The sequence below is a fragment of the Chrysochloris asiatica genome, unplaced genomic scaffold (genome assembly GCF_000296735.1).
Source record: "Chrysochloris asiatica unplaced genomic scaffold, ChrAsi1.0 scaffold00007, whole genome shotgun sequence".
NCBI classification, from domain to species: Eukaryota; Metazoa; Chordata; class Mammalia; order Afrosoricida; family Chrysochloridae; genus Chrysochloris; species Chrysochloris asiatica.
This window is the reverse complement of record NW_006408525.1, coordinates 19,302,401-19,326,231: the sequence shown is the minus strand read 5'-3', so window position 1 is coordinate 19,326,231 and position 23,831 is coordinate 19,302,401. Positions and strand designations below refer to the sequence as shown.

General features: G+C 40.8%; 1 protein-coding gene across 1 annotated transcript in view; it reads left to right on the top strand.

Moving 5' to 3' along the window:
- The window catches only part of UTP18 (UTP18 small subunit (SSU) processome component homolog (yeast)), a 58,758-nt gene that overhangs the window by 18,456 nt on the left and 16,471 nt on the right, over window positions 1-23,831 (top strand). The window contains exons 8-11 of the mRNA XM_006832415.1: window positions 7,457-7,557; window positions 7,751-7,841; window positions 10,587-10,710; window positions 21,123-21,297. Coding sequence (XP_006832478.1) covers window positions 7,457-7,557; window positions 7,751-7,841; window positions 10,587-10,710; window positions 21,123-21,297 — 491 coding nt within the window. The remainder of the gene's footprint in view (window positions 1-7,456; window positions 7,558-7,750; window positions 7,842-10,586; window positions 10,711-21,122; window positions 21,298-23,831) is intronic.

The window sequence follows — 23,831 nt, the reverse complement described above, 5'->3', positions numbered from 1 at the left end:
AACCTGCATAGTTCAAATCTGCGTTGTTCAAGACTCAACTGTACTTAACTTACACTGTTTATTAGTTGAAAATTTTTCTGTCTTCAACCTTTGCGCATTCTCTTGTGCTCACCACCACCACCACCACCACCACCACCACCCTACCTCCATTATTACAAAATTTAATGAGACCTTGAATCTCTGGGGTACCAAAACCCTTGTGATGAAGTTGATTAGATTAATGTCATAAATCTGGGGAGGCGGTGTTGGCATATGCTGCAGCTCACTGGCAGCCTCTCTGTTAAACTACATGTGGGGTGAAAAAAAGGGTAATTTTGGACAGCCGGTTTTCTGCAGTTGTTAAGTGCCACCGAGTCGAGATGTTTATATTCAGTATCTCCTGACACTGTCAGTGCACCTTTCCAGGTAGATAACTGAGTTCGTCTACTCATACTTCAAACCAGGACATCTCAGTGTGCACGTGAATCACTGGACCTCCTTAAAATGCAGATTCTGTCTGGCTTGGAGCTGAGATCCTGCATTTCTAACAGGTTTCTGGATGATGCTGATGTTGCTGATTCTTGGATTGTACTTTATTTGAAAATGTTTAACCATCTCTGAATACAGTCTTTCTAATCAAAAGGAATGGGCAATTCCCCTTCCTCGATCCTCTTGGAAGCTAGTGATTGGCCAAGATATATGTGAGTGAGCTTTTTATTTTTTCAAAGCTTTTGTGAGCTTTTTATTTTTCAAAGCTTTTATTATGAATTGAGTGATAGTTTACATGGGTGAACATTTGATTTCATTGCAATGATTTTAATCTCTTTCATGAATCATCAGTTAACAGTATTTGCTTTTATTCCCTCTGTTTTTTCTTTTTTGACTTACACAAAAACATTCAAGAATATATAATTGTTTAAACAACCAAAAGGCACATTCTGCAAGCATCCTGGCCCCCACAACCATTCTCTTTCCATGAGTCTAGAGTCTTTAGCTGCTCAATCTTTCCATCTTAATCGCCTCTGCCTCCATCTCTGGTGTCACTGCTTCTCTGGTTATAGTCCCACGTTCCGAACGCTCATGCTCTTCTCTCTTGATGGTCCTAGGGCCCTCTGTTCCTAGAATGTAAGGTTAACTACTTCCCACTTTTTGTTACACAATTTCTACCTTTATGTTGTGACAATCACAATTAGTCATGATCACAAATTACTCACTATTGAATCAAAAGAATCCTATCCCCATCTCCTTTCACCAGACCCATATAGACAAGATGAAACTATTCAGTGGGAATTCTGTCTTCCCCCGGACACTGTGAAACTTAAACTCCCTCTTGAAAATGTGTAAACACGCCACTTCATGCCTTTATAGCGTCCTCCGTTTTAGATAGCCAATGTCTTAAGATGCCCATCCCCATCAACCCTGTGTACAAAAGGGATAGGCTTGGTCCTTGATATGAAGACTCCTTCCCTCTAGGTTGATATTTTGAGCTACTACAACCAGAAGTATATGTCAAGTTCATCAGATTGTAGCAGTTTACTCTGAGTGAGCTTTTCTGGGTTTGTTAGGCGTGTAGGAGTGTGTACCAGGTTTCTTTGATACACATATCTTTCCCTTCTAATGTTTTTCAGTTTCTTTCCTCAGTGAGCATAGTTTGGGAATAATGGAATTAGAGTTTGAGGGGTAGATAGCTGTTGAGAACTATTCTTAGTCTTCCATTAGCATAAAATGCCAAGAGGAAAACTTGTCAACCTGTAGGAGTTTGAGCCTTACACATATGTAAACTTGTGGTTACCCTCTGTGTAAATGCTAGTTTGAAAATGAATGGTGCCTTCTATTAACCTAATAGGGATTCATAATCTGGGATCCACAGACTCTTGCAGTTTCTTGATTATCATTCAGGGGTTTGTGATTTGGATGTGAAAACCATTTTTATTTTTATGAAGTTCTAACTGAAATCAAACATTTCTTTCAACTATAAATGTATTCAACCATTATTCTGAGGTTGTCATTTAAAAACACAGTTTTTTAAGAGATTTGTCTTTACCTGAATACACATTTAGCAAAAAGAATTTAAATATATGGTAATCAAAATAGCCACTTATTTTGACTGTAGATATTAGGGTCTCGTAATCTTTGCCTCTTGTTTTTCTCTATCAACTTGTTGTTAAGTGCCATCTAGTCGGCTCCAACCCATAGCGACCCTGTATAGAGTTTCCAAGGAGCACCTGGTGATCTTGAACCGCCGACCTTGCAGTTCAGACGGCTTTGCAGTCTGGTGCATTAACCCCCAGTACCACATCAGGATTCTTTCTATAAACTTATTGTTGTTGTTATGTGCTGTGGAGTCGGTTCCAACTTATAGTGACCCTGTACAGGGTTTCCTAGGCTGTAAATCTTTACAGGAGCAGAAAACCTCATCTTTCTCCCGTGGAACAGCTGGTAGTTTCGAACTGCTGGCCCTGAGGTTAACAGCCCAATTCGTAACCTAACTTAAAGGGTTAAATATTAAAAGAGCTCCTAAGCTACTCCTTGCCATATGGCAAATGCTCAGTAAGTGGTAAGTGCCATCCATCATTGTTAGGAACAGCATGTTATCTGATTGCAGTCAATCTACTCTCTGGAGTTGGGCTTTATTGTAATGAAATTGGTCACTCCTGTTTTTACTAATTGGTTAGCAGCCTCCCTTAAAGCATTTCGTCTTTCCCCAGGCCATATTACAAACTATCTGACCTCTAGTTTGAGATTACAGTAATGCTTACAATCCCAATGGCTGCCTGAGCTACTAACTGGATTCTCAAAGATTACAGTTACGATGATATTAGCATCTAGTGTAACACAGTAGGATAAGCACTGAACTGCTAACTGCAAGGTTCAAACCCACCAGCCATTCCTTGGAAACCTTATACAGGGTCACTGTGAGTCAAAACTGACTTGACAATTCTTGGTGACTCGGGAGAAAGATGAGTGTGTCTGCTCCTGTATAGATTTACAGGCTTGTACGTCCCTAGGGAGCAGTTCTGCTGTATCTTATAGGGTCACTCTGAGTTGGAATTGACTCAGTGGCTGTGAGTTATTTGATTTTTGGTGAGATCAAAGGCAAAATGCTGTATACCTATAACGATGAAAATACAGTCCTCTTATTTTTCTAATTGCTAAAACAACAGCCGTCCTTATTTGTTGGAGGTGGTACTCTTTCTTGAGGACACCCTCTTCTTCCAAATTGCCTAAAGACAATAAGCTTATTTAGGCCAAAAGAGTAATGTCTTCTAGCTACTTGCTCGAAGAGGAACAGTGGGATGCATAGTGAGTTCTGTGCCACTTTGCCTCTGTTGCTGAATCGCTGGGTTGTTGTGTTCTACAGTATTTTACTCTGAAGATACCTGTGCCGTCTATCCCTGCCAGGGCTGAACTGGTGCTCAGCTCTAGGCTCCAGTTTAGTTCATTCTCACATACTCACATTCTCACTGCCCAATACTTAAACTGTCAGGGTTAAGTCTAGAGGACTTTTAACTTAAGCCTCACACTGTGTTAGAACTTGCTTTCCTCCCCTCGCCCCATTGTAATGTAGTTTTCTTTTTCTTATATATGGATATGTATCTGTATATTGATTGTACATAGGTTTTACCCAGAATACGGGATTAAAATTATTCAACAGAAGTAGGTTCCTAGAGAAGCAAGCGGATCATCAGCAGAAATAATCCCAATGATTGGAAATAACGTGTCTCAGTTGATTTTGAGTATACAAGTCCAATCATGGGAACTATGGTGTGATACCCAGTTTGTAACAGTGTGAGCCATCTAAACAAAGACTATTAACCAGGTACAGATGGTCTGTATGGAACCCAGCATTTCCCAAGGACAATCAATGTATGCTACATTCTTATGGGGAGCAAGAGTATTTCATGAGAGTTTCCTAAATATCTTTCTGATTTTATGTTCACTTAGAGACTTAATTTTTTTAATAGCTATCTTTTGACTCGGCAGTACATTCACATGGTATAAAAATCCAATAGATACAAGAGGGTATGTAGTGAAAGTCTTCCCATCCATCTCCCTGGCTGTCTACTTCCTTTTTTAGAAGGTCACCAATTGTACGTATTCTCATGCATTCTTTCCATTGTTGTTGTTAAATGCCATCCAGTCAGTTCTTACTCATAATGACCCTTTATAGGATTTCTGAGGAGAGGCTGGTAAATGTGAAACACTGACCTTGTGGTCCAGTGCGTTATCTCACAGCAGCACACCAGGACTCCATTCTTTACATTAGGCAATTTTTAATAAGTAACGGTTCTCTACGCATTCTGGTATCAGAAGGGGTATCCTGCATAGTAAGTATGAAGTGTTTAGCCATGGAGAGGGGACGTGGTCCTCTGTAAGGAATTGATTCTGTGGGTTATATATCTAGATCTTATGGTTTGACTACGTGGTTCATATCCTGAGAAGCTAACCAGCTTCTTTATATACTGATATGTTGTGATTTTTAAAATTTCTTTCAGACAAAGAATTAAGAGTCAGTCTCCCATTCATTGTGGGATGCTTAGTAGGTGGTAACAACTAGGTTATATTGGTGGTATTCTATTTCTGACTATCTCTAATTGCAGTGTATGTTTTTCTGATTGTGAACTTCAATAAAGCAGTATAGTTTGCCCTATTAATTAGAGCTATTATTGCTTATGGAGTCTTGATGTGGTGCTGTGGGTTAATGCACTGGACTGCCAAGTCAGTTTGATCTGCAAGGTTGGTTGTTGATGTTCACCAGCTGCTGCTTGGAAACCCTGTACAGGGTCGCTGTGGGTCCAAACCAACTCAATGGTACTTAACAACATCATTACTACTGATACTGGGAAAATGAGGTGATATGTTTACTATATGTGTTGCCAAACCGAAACAAGAGTTTGTCACCAGTCACTGTAGTCAATCACAGAGACAATCCAAGCTTTATTAGCAGAAAGTCTGGAGGATGGAGAGAATAATATCTCAAGACCATCCTGTCTTTCACAAAGAGCGGGCACATTATATAGGGTAAGTTGTACCCTTCATCTATTTTAACATCAAGATAGCATTCATTGGAAAAAAGAAACAATGAGGCAATAAAATTCCTCAAACCATCTACCTTTAGGGAAAAAGAAACAAATCAACAAACTTCCTCAAACATTCTACCTCTAGGATCTCAGCTGCTTAATTCTTAGGATAACTGTCTGGGTGGGTTTAAGCAAGCCCAATTCTCCCTGTCCTCTTCTAGGACCAGAAGGCCATCTTAGCTAATTTTTAAACTTCCTCATTTGCAAGGGTCCTCATTTAAGACCTACTGACTAAACCCACTCCATTTTGTTTCAGTCAGTAGATCCATGCTATCATGTGGGAATTGGATCTTTGGCTTGTAATTAAAATGATAAATGTTAGCTAGGTAGTAAAGAAGTTTGTCAAGTACTTTTGTGTGTGACTTTCAGTTTAGGTCAAGCATCAAAACAAGATGGAAGGAATACACAGTATCACTGTACCAAGAGGAAATGGTTGATGTTCAACTGTTTCGAGAGGTGGCATATGATCAAGAGCCAATGATACTGAAGGAAGAAGTCCAAGGTGCAATTGGCAAAGAACAGGGTTCCAGGAATTGATGGAATAAAAATTGAAATCTTTCAAGAAAGTGAGGTGGCTCTGGAGGGACTCACTCATCCCTGCCAACAAATTTGGAAGACAACCATCTGGCTGACTGATTGGAAGAGATCCATATTTGTGCCCATTCCAAAGATAGGTGACCCAATGGAATGCGGAAATCATCGGACAATATCTTTGATATCCCAAAAAGTTTTACTAAAGGTAATACAGAAATGGCTGCAAGCATATATTGACAGAGAACTTCCAGAGGTTCAGGCCAGATTCAGAAGAGGATGTGGAATGAGGGATATCATTGCTGATGATCGGTGGATCTTGGCTGAAAGCAGCGAATACCAGAAAGATGTGTACCTGTCTTTATTGACTACACAAAGGCTTTCAATGGTGTGGATCATGACAAGCTATGGACAACATTGCGAAGTATGAGTATTCCAGAACACTTAATTGTGCTCATGAGGAATCTACGTGGACTAAGAGGCAATTGTTCAAAGAGAACACTGAATGGTTTAAAATTAAGAAAGGTGTGCGACAGGGTTGTATTCTTTAACCATATTTCTTCAACCTGTATGCTGAGCATATAATCCGAGAAGCTGGGTTATATGAAGAAAAATGCATCAGGATTGGAGGAAGACTCATTAACAACCTGCAATATGCAGATGATACAACTGTGCTTGCTGAAGTGAAGAGGACTTAAAACATGTACTGATGAAGATCAAAGACCACAGCCTTCAGTATGGATCGCATCTCAATGTAAAGAAAACAAAAGTCCTCACCACTGGACCAATAAACAATATATTTATCAATGGAGAAAAGATTGAAGATGTCAAAAGTGTGGAAGAGCAAAGATGTCAGCTTGAGGACTAAGGTAAGCCTGACCCAAGCCATGGTATTTTCAGTAACCTCATATGAGTGTGAACACTGGACAGTGAATAAGGAATACCGTAGAAGAATTGATGCATTTGAGTTAATGTGTTGGAGAAGAATATTGAAAGTGTCATGGGCCGCCAAAAGAACCAACAGATCTGTGTTTGCAGAAATGCAGCCAGGATGGCCAAACTTCGTTTCTCATACTTCGGACATATTGTCAGGAGGGACCAGTCGCTAGAGAAGGATATCGTGTTTGTTAAGGTGGAGGGTCAGAGAAAAAGAGGAAGACCCCAGTGCAAGATGGATTGGCAAAGTGGCAGCATCAATGGGCTCAAGCTTGGCAACAATTGTGAGGTTGGCCCAGGAGTGGGCATTGTTTCATTCTGTTGTGCATAAGGTCACTATGAGCCGGTACCAATTTGATGGCACCTAACAACAATTAGGTCATGAAAGAGCTCTGGTAGCGCATAGTGGCCAAGAATTAGGCTGCTAACCTCAAGGTCAGCAGTTCGAAACGTCCAGGTATTTTGTGGGAGAAAGATGAGGCTTTCTGCTCCCATAAAGATTTACAGCTACAGAAACCCTCCACAGGGTTGCTATGCGTCGAAACTGACTCCACAGCACAATTAACAATCACTACCTGGTAGCGTAGTGGTTATGAATCGGGCTGTGAACCTTAAGGTCAGTGGTTCGAAGCTACCAGCCACTCCGCGGGAGAAAGATGAGGCTTTCTACTCCGTAAGGATTTACACCCTCGGAAACCCTGTACAGGGTCGCTGTGGGTTGGCTCCGACTCGAAGGCACTTAACAACAACAACAACAACAACCACCACCATTTAGGTCATGCTCAGTAATGCAGCGTGTCGGAATTGTTCAAAGTCTGAGCCTAGATTTTGTGTAACAGGAGGCATTTAGACATTGTAAAAGGTCAGTAAGGATAGCGCTTTTGAAAACCCCATCAATCCTATTTTAATTGATTTATCTCCATTCTTAGGTTTGAAAGAGAAAATAGTGAGGAGCTTCGAAGTCTCTCCAGATGGGTCCTTCTTGCTCATAAATGGTGTTGCTGGATATTTTCACTTACTATCAATGAAGGTGAACCATTACTAATTGCTGGTGTGTCTGCTTGCAAGTAGGTGGGCACAGGTGGACTTCTTGGGGAAAGATCTGAGCGTAAGGGAAAAAGTTGATAGATACTGGAAAATAGAGGACTAGATTGTGTTTATTCAGTAGAGTGTGATTCTTTCATACACTTTGCAACAATTTGATAAGTAATATTCACTTTCAGACTAAAGAACTGATTGGTAGCATGAAAATTAATGGAAGGGTTGCAGCATCCACGTTCTCGTCAGATAGTAAGAAAATATATGCCTCATCAGGTAAGTTAACTTGGGGTGTGTTTGCAGTTCAAATTCAACCAAAATTTGTATTTAGCTTTAGACTTCTTTGGGTAAGAAAGTCTTATTTTTAGAATCCGTTTTTACTGCCACTTGACTTTTCAGTTATTTACTAGTAATAAATGGCTAACTGTTGTGGTGCTGTAGGATAAGCACTGGACTGCCGACCAAAAGATCGGCAGTTCAGAGCCACCACCTGCTTCTCAGAAACCCTATACGGGGTCGCTATGAGTTGAAATTGACTTGACAGCACTTAACACCAACAACAAAAATGCCACATTTTCTTTACATGGATCAGTTTTTGAATTCTTAAAACAATTCTCTGAGGCATAAGGATTTAAGTAACTTTGCCAAGCTAGGTGAGGTGAAATTAGGTGGCTTGGAGTCCAGGCTACTAAAGTTGTCTTAAGTCCGATGCAAGAATTTAGACTTATTGTAATAGGAAAATAAGAACTAGACTTTTACATGATGAGGTGACATGTTGAAAACTCAACTTTTGAGAAGATTATTCCCAAAACTTTCAAATCATTTTTAAAATTAAGATAATTGGTCCCTCGATGTTTTGGATATGGTATCTTGTTATTAAAGCTTTATGAGTATAAATTTAACATTTGTAAATGCAGCATTAATTCTGGCGTGATGCTGCGGGTTAATGCACCTGGCTGCAAAGTCTTTTGAACCAGAAGGCCAGTGGTTCAAGCTCACCAGTCACTCCTCGGAAACCCTACACAGGGTTGCTGTGGGTCGGAACTGACTCAACGGCACTTAACCATCAACAACAATATAACATATTTACAAATTTGGTCACTAATATAGAGGTGTAGGAGCTCTGGTAGTGTAGTGGTTACGAGTTGGGCTGCTAAGAAACTACCGACGGTTCAGGGGAAGAAAGATGAGGCTTTCTGCTCCTGTAAAGATATACAGCCTCCGGAAACCCTGTACAGGGTCGCTATCCACAACACATCTCCGGGGCATATAACCATCACCATTGCAGAGGTGTAGTTGTCTATAAGAAAGGTCCTAGTAGCCATATAGTAAAGTTAGGAATTGCCTCACATATCAGTCGTGGTGGTGGTTCTCATTGCGCTCCCTTGCTCCTCTTCTGCTTGGATTATGTTGTGTAATTGGAATTCATATTGTTTTGTGACCTATTAAGAATATTTTCAGTTAGCACTAAGAGTTAAATGAGTTAATCTTATTTCAAACTAAAAGAAATTTTTTTTCTTTGATTTGTCATTTTCTCTTTCTGAGTTTTTATCAACTCATAACAATTTAATGGCTTTTCTTCCTGCCTTTCATCTCTTCCCATTTTAGCTTATTGCTGGATAAATCTTTCTCCACCTCCCTTTATCACAGCATTTCCCTACAGGCAAACATGTAAGGCAAGGACTTGTTAATCTGGCCCTGCTCAGTTTTTCCAAGTATGTTTTTCTACTACCTAGTCTGTGCTCTGGGAAAGCACTGTGGCTGTGTATGTTAAGCACTGAACTGCCAACTACAGGGTTGGAGGTTGGAGCCACCAGCTGCTCTATGGGAGAAAGCTGAGGCTTTCTAATCTCGTAAAGATGTATAGCCTTGGAAACCCTACATGCAGGGTCACAGGGTCGGATTCTACTTGATGGCACATAACAACAGTCTACACCCCTAGCCTGGGGTATTTTTACTAGTTAAGAAGATATCTGAAACAGTGAGATTCACTGGGAAAATAGCATAGAGAAGTGTGAATTTGATGCTCCCTCTGAACTTAATACTTTTTGTGGCACAGTAGCCGCAGAAAAGGGAGAGGTAAAGTAGGTACCTGAGAAGCCATCTTTGAGATGGGTGTTAGGATCCTTGTGGTGGTGGTTGTGTGTCACTGAGTAGGTTCCAGCTCATAGTGATACTGAGGTTTCCGAGGCTGTAAATCTTTATGGGAACAGAGAGCCTCATCTTTCTCCCGCTAAACAGCTGGTAGTTTCGAATAGTTGACCATGAGATTAGCAGCCAGATTCGTAACCACTACGGTACCAGAGCTCCTTAGCATTAAGTACTTGTTGTTAAGTACCATAGAGTCTGTTCTGACTCATAGTGACCCTGTATAGGGGTTCCGAGGCTGTAAATCGTTACGGGAGTAGAACGCCGCAGCTTTCTCCCACAGAACCATTGGTAGTTTTGAACTGCTGACCCTGAGGTTGGCAGCCCGACTTGTAACCACTGCGCTACCAGAGCTCCTTAGCATTAAGTACTAGGTACTCTAATATCCATTCAGGAGCCGTGGTGCAGTGGTTAAAGCACATGGCTATTAACTAGAACCCACCAGCCAATCAGCTTCCATAAAGGTTTACAGCCTTGGAAACCCTCTTGGGCAGGTTGCTATGTGTTGGAATTGACTTGAAGGCAGTAGGTTAATGTCTGTTGATAGATGTTGCAAGTGTTAGCTGGTAGGTGGTTTTTAAAATTTTCCTGGCTTCTAAGAATTTTCTTTTAGTAAATGCAACAGCTATATCTAAAAGCTCAACTCAGATTAAGAGTCTTTAAATTTTCACTCTAAACCTAAAGATATTGTTTATTCATGATTAATTGAGGATATAGTTTTCTGTATGTGAATGTATACAAGAAATACTTTTTAGATTAGTTTTATAGAACTAGGAGATTTTAAGTATGTTTTTATAGTTTATTTTACTATTCACTTGCCTTTTAACTTTAAAGCAAAATTAACCAGCCCTTCATTTTGTCTCTTGAATATAGGGGATGGGGAAGTTTACGTTTGGGATGTGAATTCTAGGAAGTGCCTTAACAGATTTGCTGATGAAGGCAGTTTATATGGATTAAGCATTGCTACATCGAGGAATGGACAGTATGTGGCTTGTGGGTAAGTACAGAGAGGTGCTTGTACCCTAGCCTTAATTACATTCTGGTTATGTTGTTGTTAGGTGCCATCGGGTCAGTTCCCACCCTGTGTGTAGGGACTCTGTATACGGTTTCCAAGAAGGGGCTAGTGAGCTTGAACTGTCGGCTTTGTGGTTCAAAGCTACTTTGCAGTCCAGTGCATAACAACCCACAGCGCCACCCCAGGACTCTATTCTGGTTATTGTTGTTGTGAAGTGCTGTCGAGTCAATTCCGACCCTTAGTGACCCTGTGTAGGGTTTCCAAGGAGCAGCTGGTGAGCTTGAACCACTGATCTTGCAGTTCAGATGACTTTGCAGTCTGATGAATTAGCCCACAGCACCACACCAGGACTCCATAGGGAGGTGTTAAAGAATTGACTAGACTAGATGGTACATGAGTAGTTCTGTTAATGACTGTTTAGTAACATGGAATCAGTAAATCTAGACGAACCTTCTGCATTCTGTTGTCTGAACTGCAAGTAAGAGAAATGGTAGTTTACCCAATACTAGACTGTCTTTTACTGTTGTATTTTTCCTTGTATTTGAGATAGCCATTTGATCACATCAAGTTTTCCCATTGCTTTTTCCGCTTCTGTTGATGAGGAACCAGTATCAGTTAAACTTAGGGTGTAAATCTTAAAGATTCATAAAAGCAATTTTTTTCCTTCATCTAGGTAGGTGGTATCAGAAAAAGTCATGTTCCTTGGAATTAGTATTGTTGTTAATTGCCAGCGAGTTGGTTCTGACTTACTGTGATATGCTGTATAGATTTTTCCAGGAGCAGCCGTTGACCTTGAGGGTCCAAACTGACCTTGCTGTGTATCTAGCTCATTAGCCCGCAGCGCCACACCAGGACTCCTGTTAGGTTTGTAGAAACTTTTGTTGTTATGTGCCGTGGAGTTGGTTCCGACTCATAGCGACCTAGTACAGGGTTTCCGAGGCTGTAAATCTTTGTGGGAGCAGAGCCTCATCTTTTACCCGCGAAACAGCTGGTAGTTACGAACTGATGACCCTGAGGTTAGCAGCCCGATTCGTAATCACTATGCTACTAGAGCTTCTTTGTAGAAACTTTTAAAAGGATCTAAAACACATTACTATGTTGTACTTGAAAAAATAGTTATTACATACAGGGAAGAATGGCTTTATGTACTTGATTTGAAAGATGCAGGTTGGAGGGGAGTGAGGTAGGTAGTGGATATTTACCAGTAATTTTAAACTATCATTAACCCAGCTCCAGTAATTGAAGAACATCAGACAGTAGATTTTTACTTTTATTAGATGGAATGCAGCTGAATCAGCCAACATTTCCCAGGGGTGAGGGGTCAAGTGGATTTTGCTGTCTAGAGCATAGCATACTCTCTACTTTTTCTTCATTTCACTCTCTAAGGTTAAATTGGGAAATCCATTTGTAAGTATCCCTACTTCTTTGGTCCGCTCCTACTTTTAGGGTCTTGGAGGAACCAAACTGTGGAGCTTCAAGATGCAGAACTGCTTCATGTTGATCTGCTGTAGGTAACTTGGTGTTGGAGAAATGGTTAAGCATATGACTTAAAGGTCATCTGTTCAAATCCACCAGCCGTTACATGGAAGAAAGTTGTAGCCGTTGGCTTCTGTAAAGATTGTTATGAAGTGCCATCGAGTTGGTTCTGACTTACAGTGACCCTGCATAGCATTTCAGAGGAGCAGCTTGATGTGTTTGAACTGTTGACCTTGAGGTTGGCAGTTTATTGCTTACAGCCTTGGAAACCCTGTGGGACTACTCTGTCTATAGCGGTTCTGTGCATCAGAATCAACTCAATGGGTTTGGGTTTGGGCTTGGTTTCCTTCTGTATTCTGTGGTGGTGGTGATGTGCCGAGGAGTCGGTTCTGGCTCATAGTCGACCCTGTACAGGGTTTCCGAGGCTGTAAATCTTTACAGGAGCAGAAAGCCTCATCTTTTCTCCCGCGGAACAGCTGGTAGTTTCAAGCTGCTCACCTTAAGGTTCGCAGCCCGATTCTTAACCACTACGCTACCAGAGCTCCTTTGTATTCCATGGTGCTGGACTGCAAAGTCAGTTTGAACTGTAAGGTTGGTGGTTCAAACTCACCAGCCACTCCTCAGAATCCCTGTTCAAGGTCACTGTGGGTCAGAACTGACTTGATGGCACATAACAACAATAACACCCATGCCAAACCTATAGGAAGGACAGCTCAGCATGAGTGAAGCAGCGGTTTTTGATTGGCAAGTCTTCTGGGATGAAAGCTCCTTTAATATGAAGACTGGTGTTTAATTATAAGTGATTTTAAGCAGATCTGCTTTTGTCTGTGTGGGGTAAGAATTGCACAAGAATAACTTTCACTCAAATTTGTGAAACCATTTTCTGGTCTTTGCTCTTTTCTTGGTGTCATTTTTTACCAATTCTCTTTGAAAGACCCAAATAGGAAAGAATCTAGCATTAGTAGCTTAAAGTCTTGATATTACTGACCTTCAGTATAACTGAATTCTGATGTGCTTAGTCAAAGATCATCACTAGGATTTTATTGGTACTCTGTAAAAAAAAGGCTCTACCCCTATTAGAGTAACTCTCCTAAGGGTGAGAGTTATTGGTGGAGGAGCCAGGCAGAAAGTGGTAGGAGAGGCATAAACCTCTTAACATGGGTGTGAAATCTGTCTGTTTTGACCTTTGCTTCTAGGAATTAACTTCCTTGATCTCAAAACTCATCTGTTACTTAGTTTGAATTTCTTAACTCTTGTTATCCAGTGTCCTGACTCAAGGTAGCTGTTTTTATTTACAGTCTTGATTTGCTAGGGAAATGGGGAAACTAAAATATTGTAAATTGCAAGTTTTTTAGTTCACTATACCTTTTTCATGTTTTTGATTAATTACTGTTTATTATATATTGATTGATTGATTTGTTAAGATTTGAGTGGAAGTTTACAGAGCAGGTTGGTTTTCCATTCAATAACTCATACACATTTTGTTTGGCAATGGATTGCAATCCCTTTCCTTCCTGTGTTCACTGTTTTCATTTGTCCTTCTTTCCAATCCCTTCCTGTCACTGGTGCTGTATGCTGCCTTTTGTTCTCAGATGAGTGATGGCTCACCGGGACATTGGCTGTCTAATGTTTGAAAGCAGAGCCTGAGGGTGAACTCAATTCTGAGCTTGATGGGTGTCTAATAGCCATAGTCTATCAGACCAGCGCTGTGGGTTAATGCGTCAGACTGCAAAGTCGACGGTTCAAGCTCACCAGCTGCTCCTGGGAAACCCTATGCAGGGTGGCTATGGGTCAGAGCCAACTTGATGGCACTTAACAACAATATCAGACCAGTGATCCTGGTCTTTCATGATTCAGAGTTTTTTCCACTTTTCCCCCTACTCTATTCAGGACCTCCTACTGTGATCTGTCAGACCAGTGGGCAGTGATGACCGGGCACTATTCTAGTGTTTCTCGTCTCAGGGTCACAGAGGCTGGGGTTCGTGTGGTCCATTTGCCCTTTGGACTAATTATTTACATGGGTCTTTGGATTTTCTTCGCTTTTTGATCCTCCTTAAGGGAGAGATCATAGATGAATCCTTCCTTACAAGTTTTTAAGACCCAGTTGCAATTCACCAAAACAGGATGTAGAAGAGTGTGTTTGTAGACTGTTTTGTATCATTTGACCTTGATGTCACCTGAAACTATGGTCCTGAGCCCCCAGGCCCAGCAACTCATTTCCTCAAGATCTTTGGTTAGGACTAAGAAGTTTTAATGACGGGGTTGGAACATATCTGAGAAATCATTCTAGACTAACCTGATTTCATAGATGGAGCACTGATGTCCCCAAACATTCTGTAAGACACTGCTGAAATCTTGAACAAAGTAGGGTCTTGAATTCTATGGAATAGTCTTTCCAAGTGAAGTGCCCTTTAAGTTGTGCGTTTGCTGGATCTTCTGTAAATGCAGTAATGTGTTTGATTTTATGATTTCCTGTCTGGTTTAGGGAGTCCCTTGATGAATGTGCTTGGGTACTAACCAAAAGGTTGACAGTTTGAGGCAGCCCAGCAGCTTCCTGGAGTTAACACCCAGTGATGTGTATTTGAGGGGCTTCCAAAGTTTGTGGAAATTCCATTATCTTTTAACTCCATTTTTCCAGGAACTTTTTGAAGCCCCCTTGTACTTCCACTAAAAACCCTATGGAGTACAGCTCTCCTGAGACTTACATGGGTCCTCATGGATCAGACTTGAATCTCCAGCAGCATTTTTCTTTTAAATTTGGTCTAGACGTCAGCTAGTCAAAAGGACAAACACTTTTGAATGCTCAGTGTGAATAAAACAGTGCATACTGAAGAACAAGGGGAAACAGTTGCGACATGGATAACCCTCCCTGACATGGGACATTCCTTTAAGTACGTAGGCCTTTATCTCAGAAGGTAGCTCACCAGAATTAGTGACATCGTCAGTGAATAGGAGAATCCTGTCCACTCTGTTGCTATTACTTTATCCACTCTGCTGACAGTAAAGAAGTTAGGATCATCTTATGCTGCAGCTGCAGGACCAATCTCGCTAGCTGGGGCTCCTGGTTTTACTGGGAGTATGCAACTTAGAAACCACTTTTGAGGTCTTTGCATTTTGCAAACTAGGTCAAAGTGGCTACAACAATTAGCACAAACATAGGAATGATTGTGCAGCTGGTACAGGACTGGGCAGTGTTTTGTTCTGTTGTACATAGGGTTGCTATGAATCTGATCCAACTTGACACCAACAACAGGCCAAAATCATGGAAATACCAATTGTTATGTTTTCTGATTAGAGTCCTACCATTTGATTAAAGATTTGTTGACTTGATGAGCTGTGATTGCCATCTAAATTTTGTTGTCTTGATGAGCTGTAATTTCCATCTGAGTTCAAATTGTACTCTGAGTAATAATTACAATAAAAATTTTGATAATAGCAAAAAATGTCTTCTGCATTTACTATGTGCCAAACTTTGTTTTAAGTCGTTTTCATATAACTCAATTTAATATTTCATTTCCTACCTCATGATGTAGGTCTTATTATCCCCACTTTATAGTTAGGTAAACAGAGGTTGTTGTTGTGTGCCATGGAATCAGTTTCGACTCAGAGTGACCCTGTACAGGGTTTCTGAGGCTGTAAATCTTTATGGGAGCAGAAAGTCTCATTTTTCTCCCACGAAACAGCTGGTAGTTTCAAACCACTGACCGTGAGATTAGCAGCCCGATTCGTAACCACTACGCTACCAGAGCTCGTTAATTAAACAATTGTAACTAAGAAAATCCTATGAAGTGCAGTCGCCATACCTTGGAATCAACTTGATGGCAGTGGGTTAGTTTGCGTGTTTGTTGTTTAGTCATTTTAGGATCATCAGTATAGTGCGCTTTGTTCTTGTTATTAAGTGCCATTGAGTTGGTTCCAACTGATAGTGACCTTGTGTAGGGTTTCCAGAGAGCTGCAGGTGGTTTCTAGGAGAAGAATCCGTAAATGATGCAGGGGGCTTCCAAAAAGTAAAGAAAAGTAGTATTTGTTTTGGGTGATTCTGGTGTGGTGCTCTAGGACTGCTAACTGCAAGGTTGGCAGTTCAGACCCACCATGACTGCTCAGAAACCCTAGATAGGGTTGCTGTGAGTCGGAACCAGCTTGGTGGCACTTAATAACCGTTGAATCCTTTTATGCTGTATATATACAGTCACTTTGAAAAGGCATCTTCAAACATTCTGGGCATCAGCTTTATATAGCTTTACATTTTGAAGTTCCTAAATGTACCTAGGAGTGCTGTTTTCCTCACCTGTTATATCAGAGCTGTAAACCTTTGGCTTAAAATCTTTGCTTTAAGGTATGTGTGATATCAGTGTCCTTCCTAGAGTTGGAGAATGTGGCAGTTAGACATCTGTAACTTAAAGCTAGCAACCAAAGTTTGTCTTTCATTATGTTTGCTCTATATAGTATGTTTTTAGTATCCATTTTTTCTCATAATGATTTTTTTTTTCTTTTACTACTCCATTTGTTTATTAACATGGTTTCCATTTTTGGATGTGGCACTGTAGGATAAACACTGGACCACAAAGTCAGTTTGAACCACAAGATCTGTGGCTCAGACTCACCAGCAGCTCCTAGGAAACCCTATATGGGAACTGACTCGATGGCACTTAACAATAATAATTTCTGTATGGTTTCTCCGTGACTAATTGCATGAGCCTGCACATTCATTACAGTAGCATCTAGTCATATGGAATTATTTACATTAATTTGCTTAAAAATTGAGTTCCTTAGTAACATGAGCCACATTTCCAGTGCTCAGTAACCACACGTAGCTGCCATACTGGACAGTGCAGGTGGAGAGCATCTTGCAGAGAGGTGATTTTATTGATGACAAAACTGAGTTAAGACATAGGTAATTTAAGTTACTGGTGTTACTCATGAAGTTGGTTTTTGGAAGAACTGGATCTGAAAGGTGGTTTGGTTCCCATTTCTGTGTTCTTTCCACATAGCCATCTATTAAATAGTTTGGTTTTATTTTAAAAGGATACTGAATGCTCCCAGGGCTGTAGAAAATTGTGAGATTCATTATGCTTTTGGTCAGGAGGTTATAGTCCTTAAATTTTAGCATTCACCATATAAAATGGGTTTCATTTTATAAAAATTCATCTAGAGAATCTTTGAGGACATGGTTGTATTGTAAGTTTTATTGGGGATATTGGCACTTGAGCTGAACATGCTGAGGGCAGGAAGGATTCAAAGAAAGGCATTGCAGGTAGTGGAAGGAGTTAAGATACGGAGGTGAGTTCAGAGTGAAATATAGATGAGATGAGTCCTAACAGGTCTAGGTTACAAAGGTAAGCAGGCAAGGTACCACTTGTATGCCATATCAAAGAGTTTGGCTATTGAGTAGAAAGAGAAACCATCCAGGGTAGATCGGAACATTAGGGTTTGACTGTATATAGAAGAGAAAGGGCGGCAGAGAAATGAGCCTTGAAGTCATGATCCAGGCAGTAAGGGACAGCCATCACTAGTGCAGTGGGAATGGGGACAGGGAAGATAGGCAATAGAGGTTTGTATTGTATTTGGTGACTGCTTAGAAAATGTGGTGGGACAGGAGCAGGCATGCTCTGAAGCTGTAGGCATCAGAGTGGAATAGCACCTTGGGGGTAAGAGTCAGTGGAGAGAGGTGACTGGGGGTGAGAGGCATATCTGTAGAGTTCAGCCAAGGAGAGAATTTTGAGTTCTGTTTTCAGCTTGTTTAGTCTGAGGTTGTGTAGACTGTGAGGAGCAGGTTGCTATGGTTGTGTCAGATTTTTAACTTGAAGTGCAGACTTCCTCAGGCCACCTCCATGGAATAGTAAAGAAGAAAACAGCTATATAGTAAAGCCACACAAAAATGGAAGTGAACCATTGAAGGTTTCAAGCAGTCTTAGGGACTGGACTGTTTCTGAACCCCTCAGTAGGATGTTATTTTATGATTCTATAGCTTCTCGCACTCTCAGCTATTATGTACAGTGCCCACCCTTACCCCTGACTTTTTACTTACGGATAGTCCTTAGACCCCTTCCAGTACCCGTATACCTGAATCCAAACCAAACCCACTTACCATCAAGTCGATTCCAGCTCATAACAACCCTGTGTAGGGTTTCAGAGGCTATAAATCTTTATGGGAGCAGAAAGCTTCCTCGTTTTCCTGCAGATTGGCTGGTGGATTTGAACTGTAGCCTTGTGGTTAGCATAATCCACTATAACACCAGAGCTTCGTCAGTATTCCTGAAGTGGTGGTTAAAAATGAAGGTTGTTGGACTTCCTCCCAGGTGTATGAATCAGTGCTGGAGTGGGGTGGGACCCTGAGATACTAGGAATTTACTTTTTCATACACAAGCTGACTTTTAAGGGCTTCTGGTGTGGCTCTGTAGGATCAACACTAGACAATGAACCCAAGTTCAGATCCACCAGCTGCTCCTCAGAAACCCTATACAGGGTCGCTGTGAGTCAGAGTTGATGCAACAGCAGTTAACAACAATAGCTGATTCTTAGTACTGTAAAGTTTGAGAACCAGTCTAAAAAGGGCAGCTTTTTATTCTCTGCAACCCCTACATTCCTGATAATTTGGGCTACACAGTTCTTTGCTGTGGGGACTGTAGGATGTTAAGCTGCCAGATTCTAGTTGTACCACCCTCCTGACCCTTACCCCACCACCAGCCTCATTGTGACAGCCAGAAATGTTTTCAGATACTGCCAGGTGTCTCCTGGTCGATAACCACTGTTCTGCCTATAGTTTCTTCTTGCTCGTGATGTTGTTTGTGTTCCTGCTGTATTCTTCTATATGTCTTTTCAATTGTGATTCCCACTACCACGATTCCTAGTCCCAGTTCATCATTACTTTTGGGTAAGAGAAAGGTCCTGGTGGCACAGTGAGTAAAGTGCACCAGTGCAAACCAAAAGGTTGACCATTCAAACCCACCAGCTGATCCACAGAAGATGTAGTGAATTGCTTCCATAAAGATTTCAGCCTAGGAAACGCTAGTGGTGGTTCTACTTTATCCTATAGGATCACTGTGAGTAGAGTTGATGACAGCGGCTGGTTTTGGAAAGAACTTTGTGTGCCAGGACACTTTGTGGTGGTTCATTTGCTCTAGTGGGAGGCTGGCAGTCACACAGACCATGTCTCCTTCCTTCAGTCAGGGAAGGGGTGTAGGGTCAGTTAAGTGCCATCGGTGTCAACTAATAGTGACCCTATATAGGGTTTTTGAGGAGCAGCTGGTGTGAACCTTGTGGCTCACACTGTCCTTTTCATCCAGTGCTTTATCCCACAGCATCAGCATATGAATGCTTATTTCTCCCTTTTTCCTACTCTTCCTCTTAATCTGTGATACCTGGGTTTTTTACCTCGTTCTTCTTGCTGAGCCCATGGTTGAGTTCTTCCACAAGCTTTATGTGGAGCAGCTTCATCTCAGACTGATGTTTCTCTTTCTTCTTGTTGGAGGTTCTAGACAGATGTAGCTTAGTTTTGTATTGCTTTCTCTTGTATCTGTTTCATGCATGTACTCCCTCCCCCCCGGCTATTCCATGCACGTTTTAAAGCTGTGGTAACTTTCATATAGCTTGTTGTAAGCAATCAGTGTTGGTGGGTGGTTCTGACTCATAGCGACCCTGTACAGGATTTCCGAGGCTATAAATCTTTATGGGAGCAGAAAGCCTTATCTTTCTCCCTGAAGTGGTGTTAAGTGAATAAATGAGATATTTTGAGTGATAGGGATAAATACACTGGTTGAATTCCCTGGTGTTACCCTTGTGAGATTGTGGTTTAATTTGCTGCAATCTTTCAGGCTTACTAATTACTAATTATGTTTGTATTAAATATTTGTGGATGACACGTACCTTGTTCCTGTACCTTATAAATAATGCCCATAATATTATGTAGTTCTGAGCTTTGAGATAAAACAGCTTTTGTTTAAAACCTTATGTTAAGTCTTCGTTACAGATATAAAGTCATTAGGATTTACTTGTAAAGAGTATTGGATGTGATTCATTGTTACTATAAATGCATTAGTAGATTTGAAATGAATAATCCCTTCCAGAACCTTTGACTTGGAGAGATTCCTGGAAAAGCATAACTAAAATGCCTGCTACGACTGCTGCTGTTTGGGAGTTCTCACAAACAAAGCAAAAAGGAGGAGGTATAAATAGGGGAAAGGCAGTTACATACACAGTAGAATAAAAAGAAAGATGTTAGCACCATGAGTGTTGTGGGTCTTGGTCTCTTCTGTTCACCTTTATAGCCTAAGCACCTAAATAGTGCCTGGCATAGAGTTAGCATGATAGGATAAGCAGTGGACTCCTAATTGCAAGGTTGGTGGTTCAAACCCAACAGCTGCTCCTTGGAAACCCAATACCTGGTGCACTATGAGTCAGAACTGACTCTCCAGCACTTAACAACCACCATAAAAATAAGCTTTTCTTGGATTTTCTATCTAGACTTGTAATTGAAAAACTGCCAGAGTTAACAAAAGAGTTGAGCAAGATTAAAGTAGAATTAATAGACTGTGTCTTAATGTTTGTCTTGATACGAACTTTCCCGTTTCTGGTCTTTCTATAACAGTAGTAGTTGTTGTTAAGTACCGGAGAGTCGCTTCCAACTCATAGTGAACCCTGCACAGTGTTTCTGAGGCTATAAATTTTTACAGGAGCAGAAAGCCTCATCTTTCTCCCGCAAGAACGGCTGGTAGTTTCGAACTGCTGACCTTGAGGTTAGCAGCCCGACTCGTAACCACTACACTACCAGAGCTCCTTCTGTAACACAGTATGATTGTACAAATACCAGCTTGTAGGGTAACTTCTATATTAAATTCGCTTTGGTTGTCAAAGCACTTTTGCTAGTGTCTTAATCCTTTGTGTTTAATGATTTACTAGTTTCCCTTTTCTTTTTGCAGTTCTAATTGTGGAGTGGTAAACATATATAATCAAGATTCTTGTCTCCAAGAACCAAATCCAAAGCCGATAAAAGCGATAATGAACTTGGTTACAGGTGTTACTTCTCTGACCTTCAATCCTACTACAGAAATCTTGGCAATTGCTTCAGACAAAATGAAACAAGCAGTCAGACTGGTAATATTTCTTCACCCTTACTATCACTGGTAATTTTTTAATTTAAGCTGAAAACATGGAAAGGTAACAGGGAAGCAAAGTGGGGAGAGTATTAGTTTATTTTCAGAAAAATGGTTTATTTGAAGTGGGAATTGTTAGTATTGTAGCTTTGGGATGTGGATGTAGAACTGACACACAACAGCTACCAAGTTTGTTCTAAGTCATCTCGTCTGGGAAAGCTGTGCTGTCCATTTTCAAGTCACCTCTGAAGTGCTGGTCCTCATTTTCAGGGCTGGCTTTCAGCATGAGATAGGATATATCAAGGACAGTATTTAATGCAAAAACTTGGTTCCTCTTGTTTTTGTTCCTCATTTACCTTTTTAAGGCCTGTTGTTTGAATGGCATAGAAGCATAAATTGAGCTTAAAAATAAGGTTGTGTAAAAGGATTGCAATTTGAATGGCTAGATAGCACTTATAGATAATGTAGGGTCGCTAACATCCCTGGCTCCAAGCTTGGGGTGATTCTCTAGAGAAGGGATTGGGAACGTCTGGCCTGTGGCTTGTATAAGGCCCTCGAAATCATTTGGTCTGACCCTGTCAAGGTAGTAGCAGTTCCAGCCATCATATTGTTGTTGTTAAGTGCTGTCGAGTTGGTTCCGACCCATAGCGACCGTGTATAGGGTTTCCAAGGAGCAGCTGGTGAGCTTGAACTGCCGACCTTGCAGTGCAGTCTGGCACATTAATCCCTAGTGCCACACCAGGACTCCAGCCTTTATATTAGGAGTGAGTTAATTAAATGTTTGATCACATATAGCAGGCTAATTTTTAAATTAATAATTTTGTATGGCCTGTGAATGATGTTACAAATTTTGGCAGGAAAAGGCTCCCCACCCCTGCTCTGCAGGAGCTCAGCACATAATTGGGTTCACAGCTGTGATTTACTTAACTTCAGTGAAAGGAGGCTATAAAGCAAAATCAGCCAGAGGAGAAGTTGTAGGGGTGCAGTCTGGAGGAAACCTGGTATGCTTTCCCAAGAGTCCTGCCTTAGGTCACATGTTGTTGTTAAGTGCTGTCAAATCCGTTCTGACTCATACATAGCAACCCTGTATAGAGTTTCCTAGGAACAGCTAGCTGGTGGGTTTGAACCTTGTGCTTGTCCTACAGTGCCACACCGGAAGTTCAACACTAGAATAGAGCCTTGCAAACATAGACCTGATAATGACTCCGTCAGCAAGTTGTGATAAGATGTGTGTTTATACCAGGGATGTACAGAAGAGACTCAGTGTTCAAGGTTTTTATTTGGGGTTGATGATGTAGGTACCCTCTGCCTAGTACATACCAAAGTTCCAGCCTTCCTGCATAATGCAGGTGTTCCCCATAAACTACATGTTAGGGAGTTTCATACTAGTCAAGTTCCCAGATGCCATTCAAGGGCCAGCTTCTTAGAGTAGCAGTCTCAGTTCTGCTCTGTTAAAACCTTCCTGTACAGTGTCAAGAGTTCAGTTTACATATCACTCCATCTCTGTGACGTTTCCCACCACTTCAGCCTCTGCATTTATTGCTTACCTACATTTAATTGCTCTAGGCACTAGGCATACTGATGCTGTAGAACTTTGAATAGCAGAATTGCATTGTGCTGTTGTTAAATGTATACAACCAGATTGTGGCATTTTTACCTTACTCAGGAAAGAGCTTTGCATATAATATATATATTTCATCAGCTTTGTTATAATAGTGTTTAGGTTACAAAGATTTAGAAAAAAATTCTCTAAAAAAATTTTTGTGCCATATAAGAATCCTCAGAGGGTTAACTTAAAAGTTATGGCGTGTAAATGGCAGAATTGTGATTCTAGATTTCATACTCTTTCTACTACTTTGGGGATTTTCTAACTGAATTCCTTAGAACCCAAGACTCTACCAAGGAGAGTCATATGGCACAGAGGGCAAGGATATGAAGCTAAGCTCCCTGTATCCTAGAGAGATTTCACAGTTACCGGGATATAAATTGGGATTCTGCATAAAAATTTCTTATTGGGGAGAACAGGTTCTGTGAAGAAAGTGTTTGGAAAACACAGCAATACATTTTCATACCTTTCTGTTGAATGAATCATTTAATAAAATAAGGTTCTAATTCAGGTCAGCTTTAAAAATCTATTCTAATTGGGATGATATACTAGTACATATTAACCTTTTATCATTTTAATGATAGATTCCCATATCTTCCTGTTGACTTATAATACATTTTGTAAGCACATAGTAGTTCTGTCTAGTTTGATTGCTTCAGTGACCATGAGAGCATTTAGATTTTTTTATTGTGGCAAAATTACACCAGGAATTTGTCAGTAGAGCCAACTCTTACTTTTTTAATGGTAATGGAAAGAAGCCAAGCACAGCAGCTTCAGAATGCCTCAGTGGAGAGTGTTCGTATTAAATACAGTCACTTATAACGATCCAAAAACGATTCACCCATGGTGGAAAGGTTTCAGATGAGCTACAAAACAAAGACAGACTAGGAAGAAAGAGTGACAAACTACTTCCGAATCGCTAGTCACTG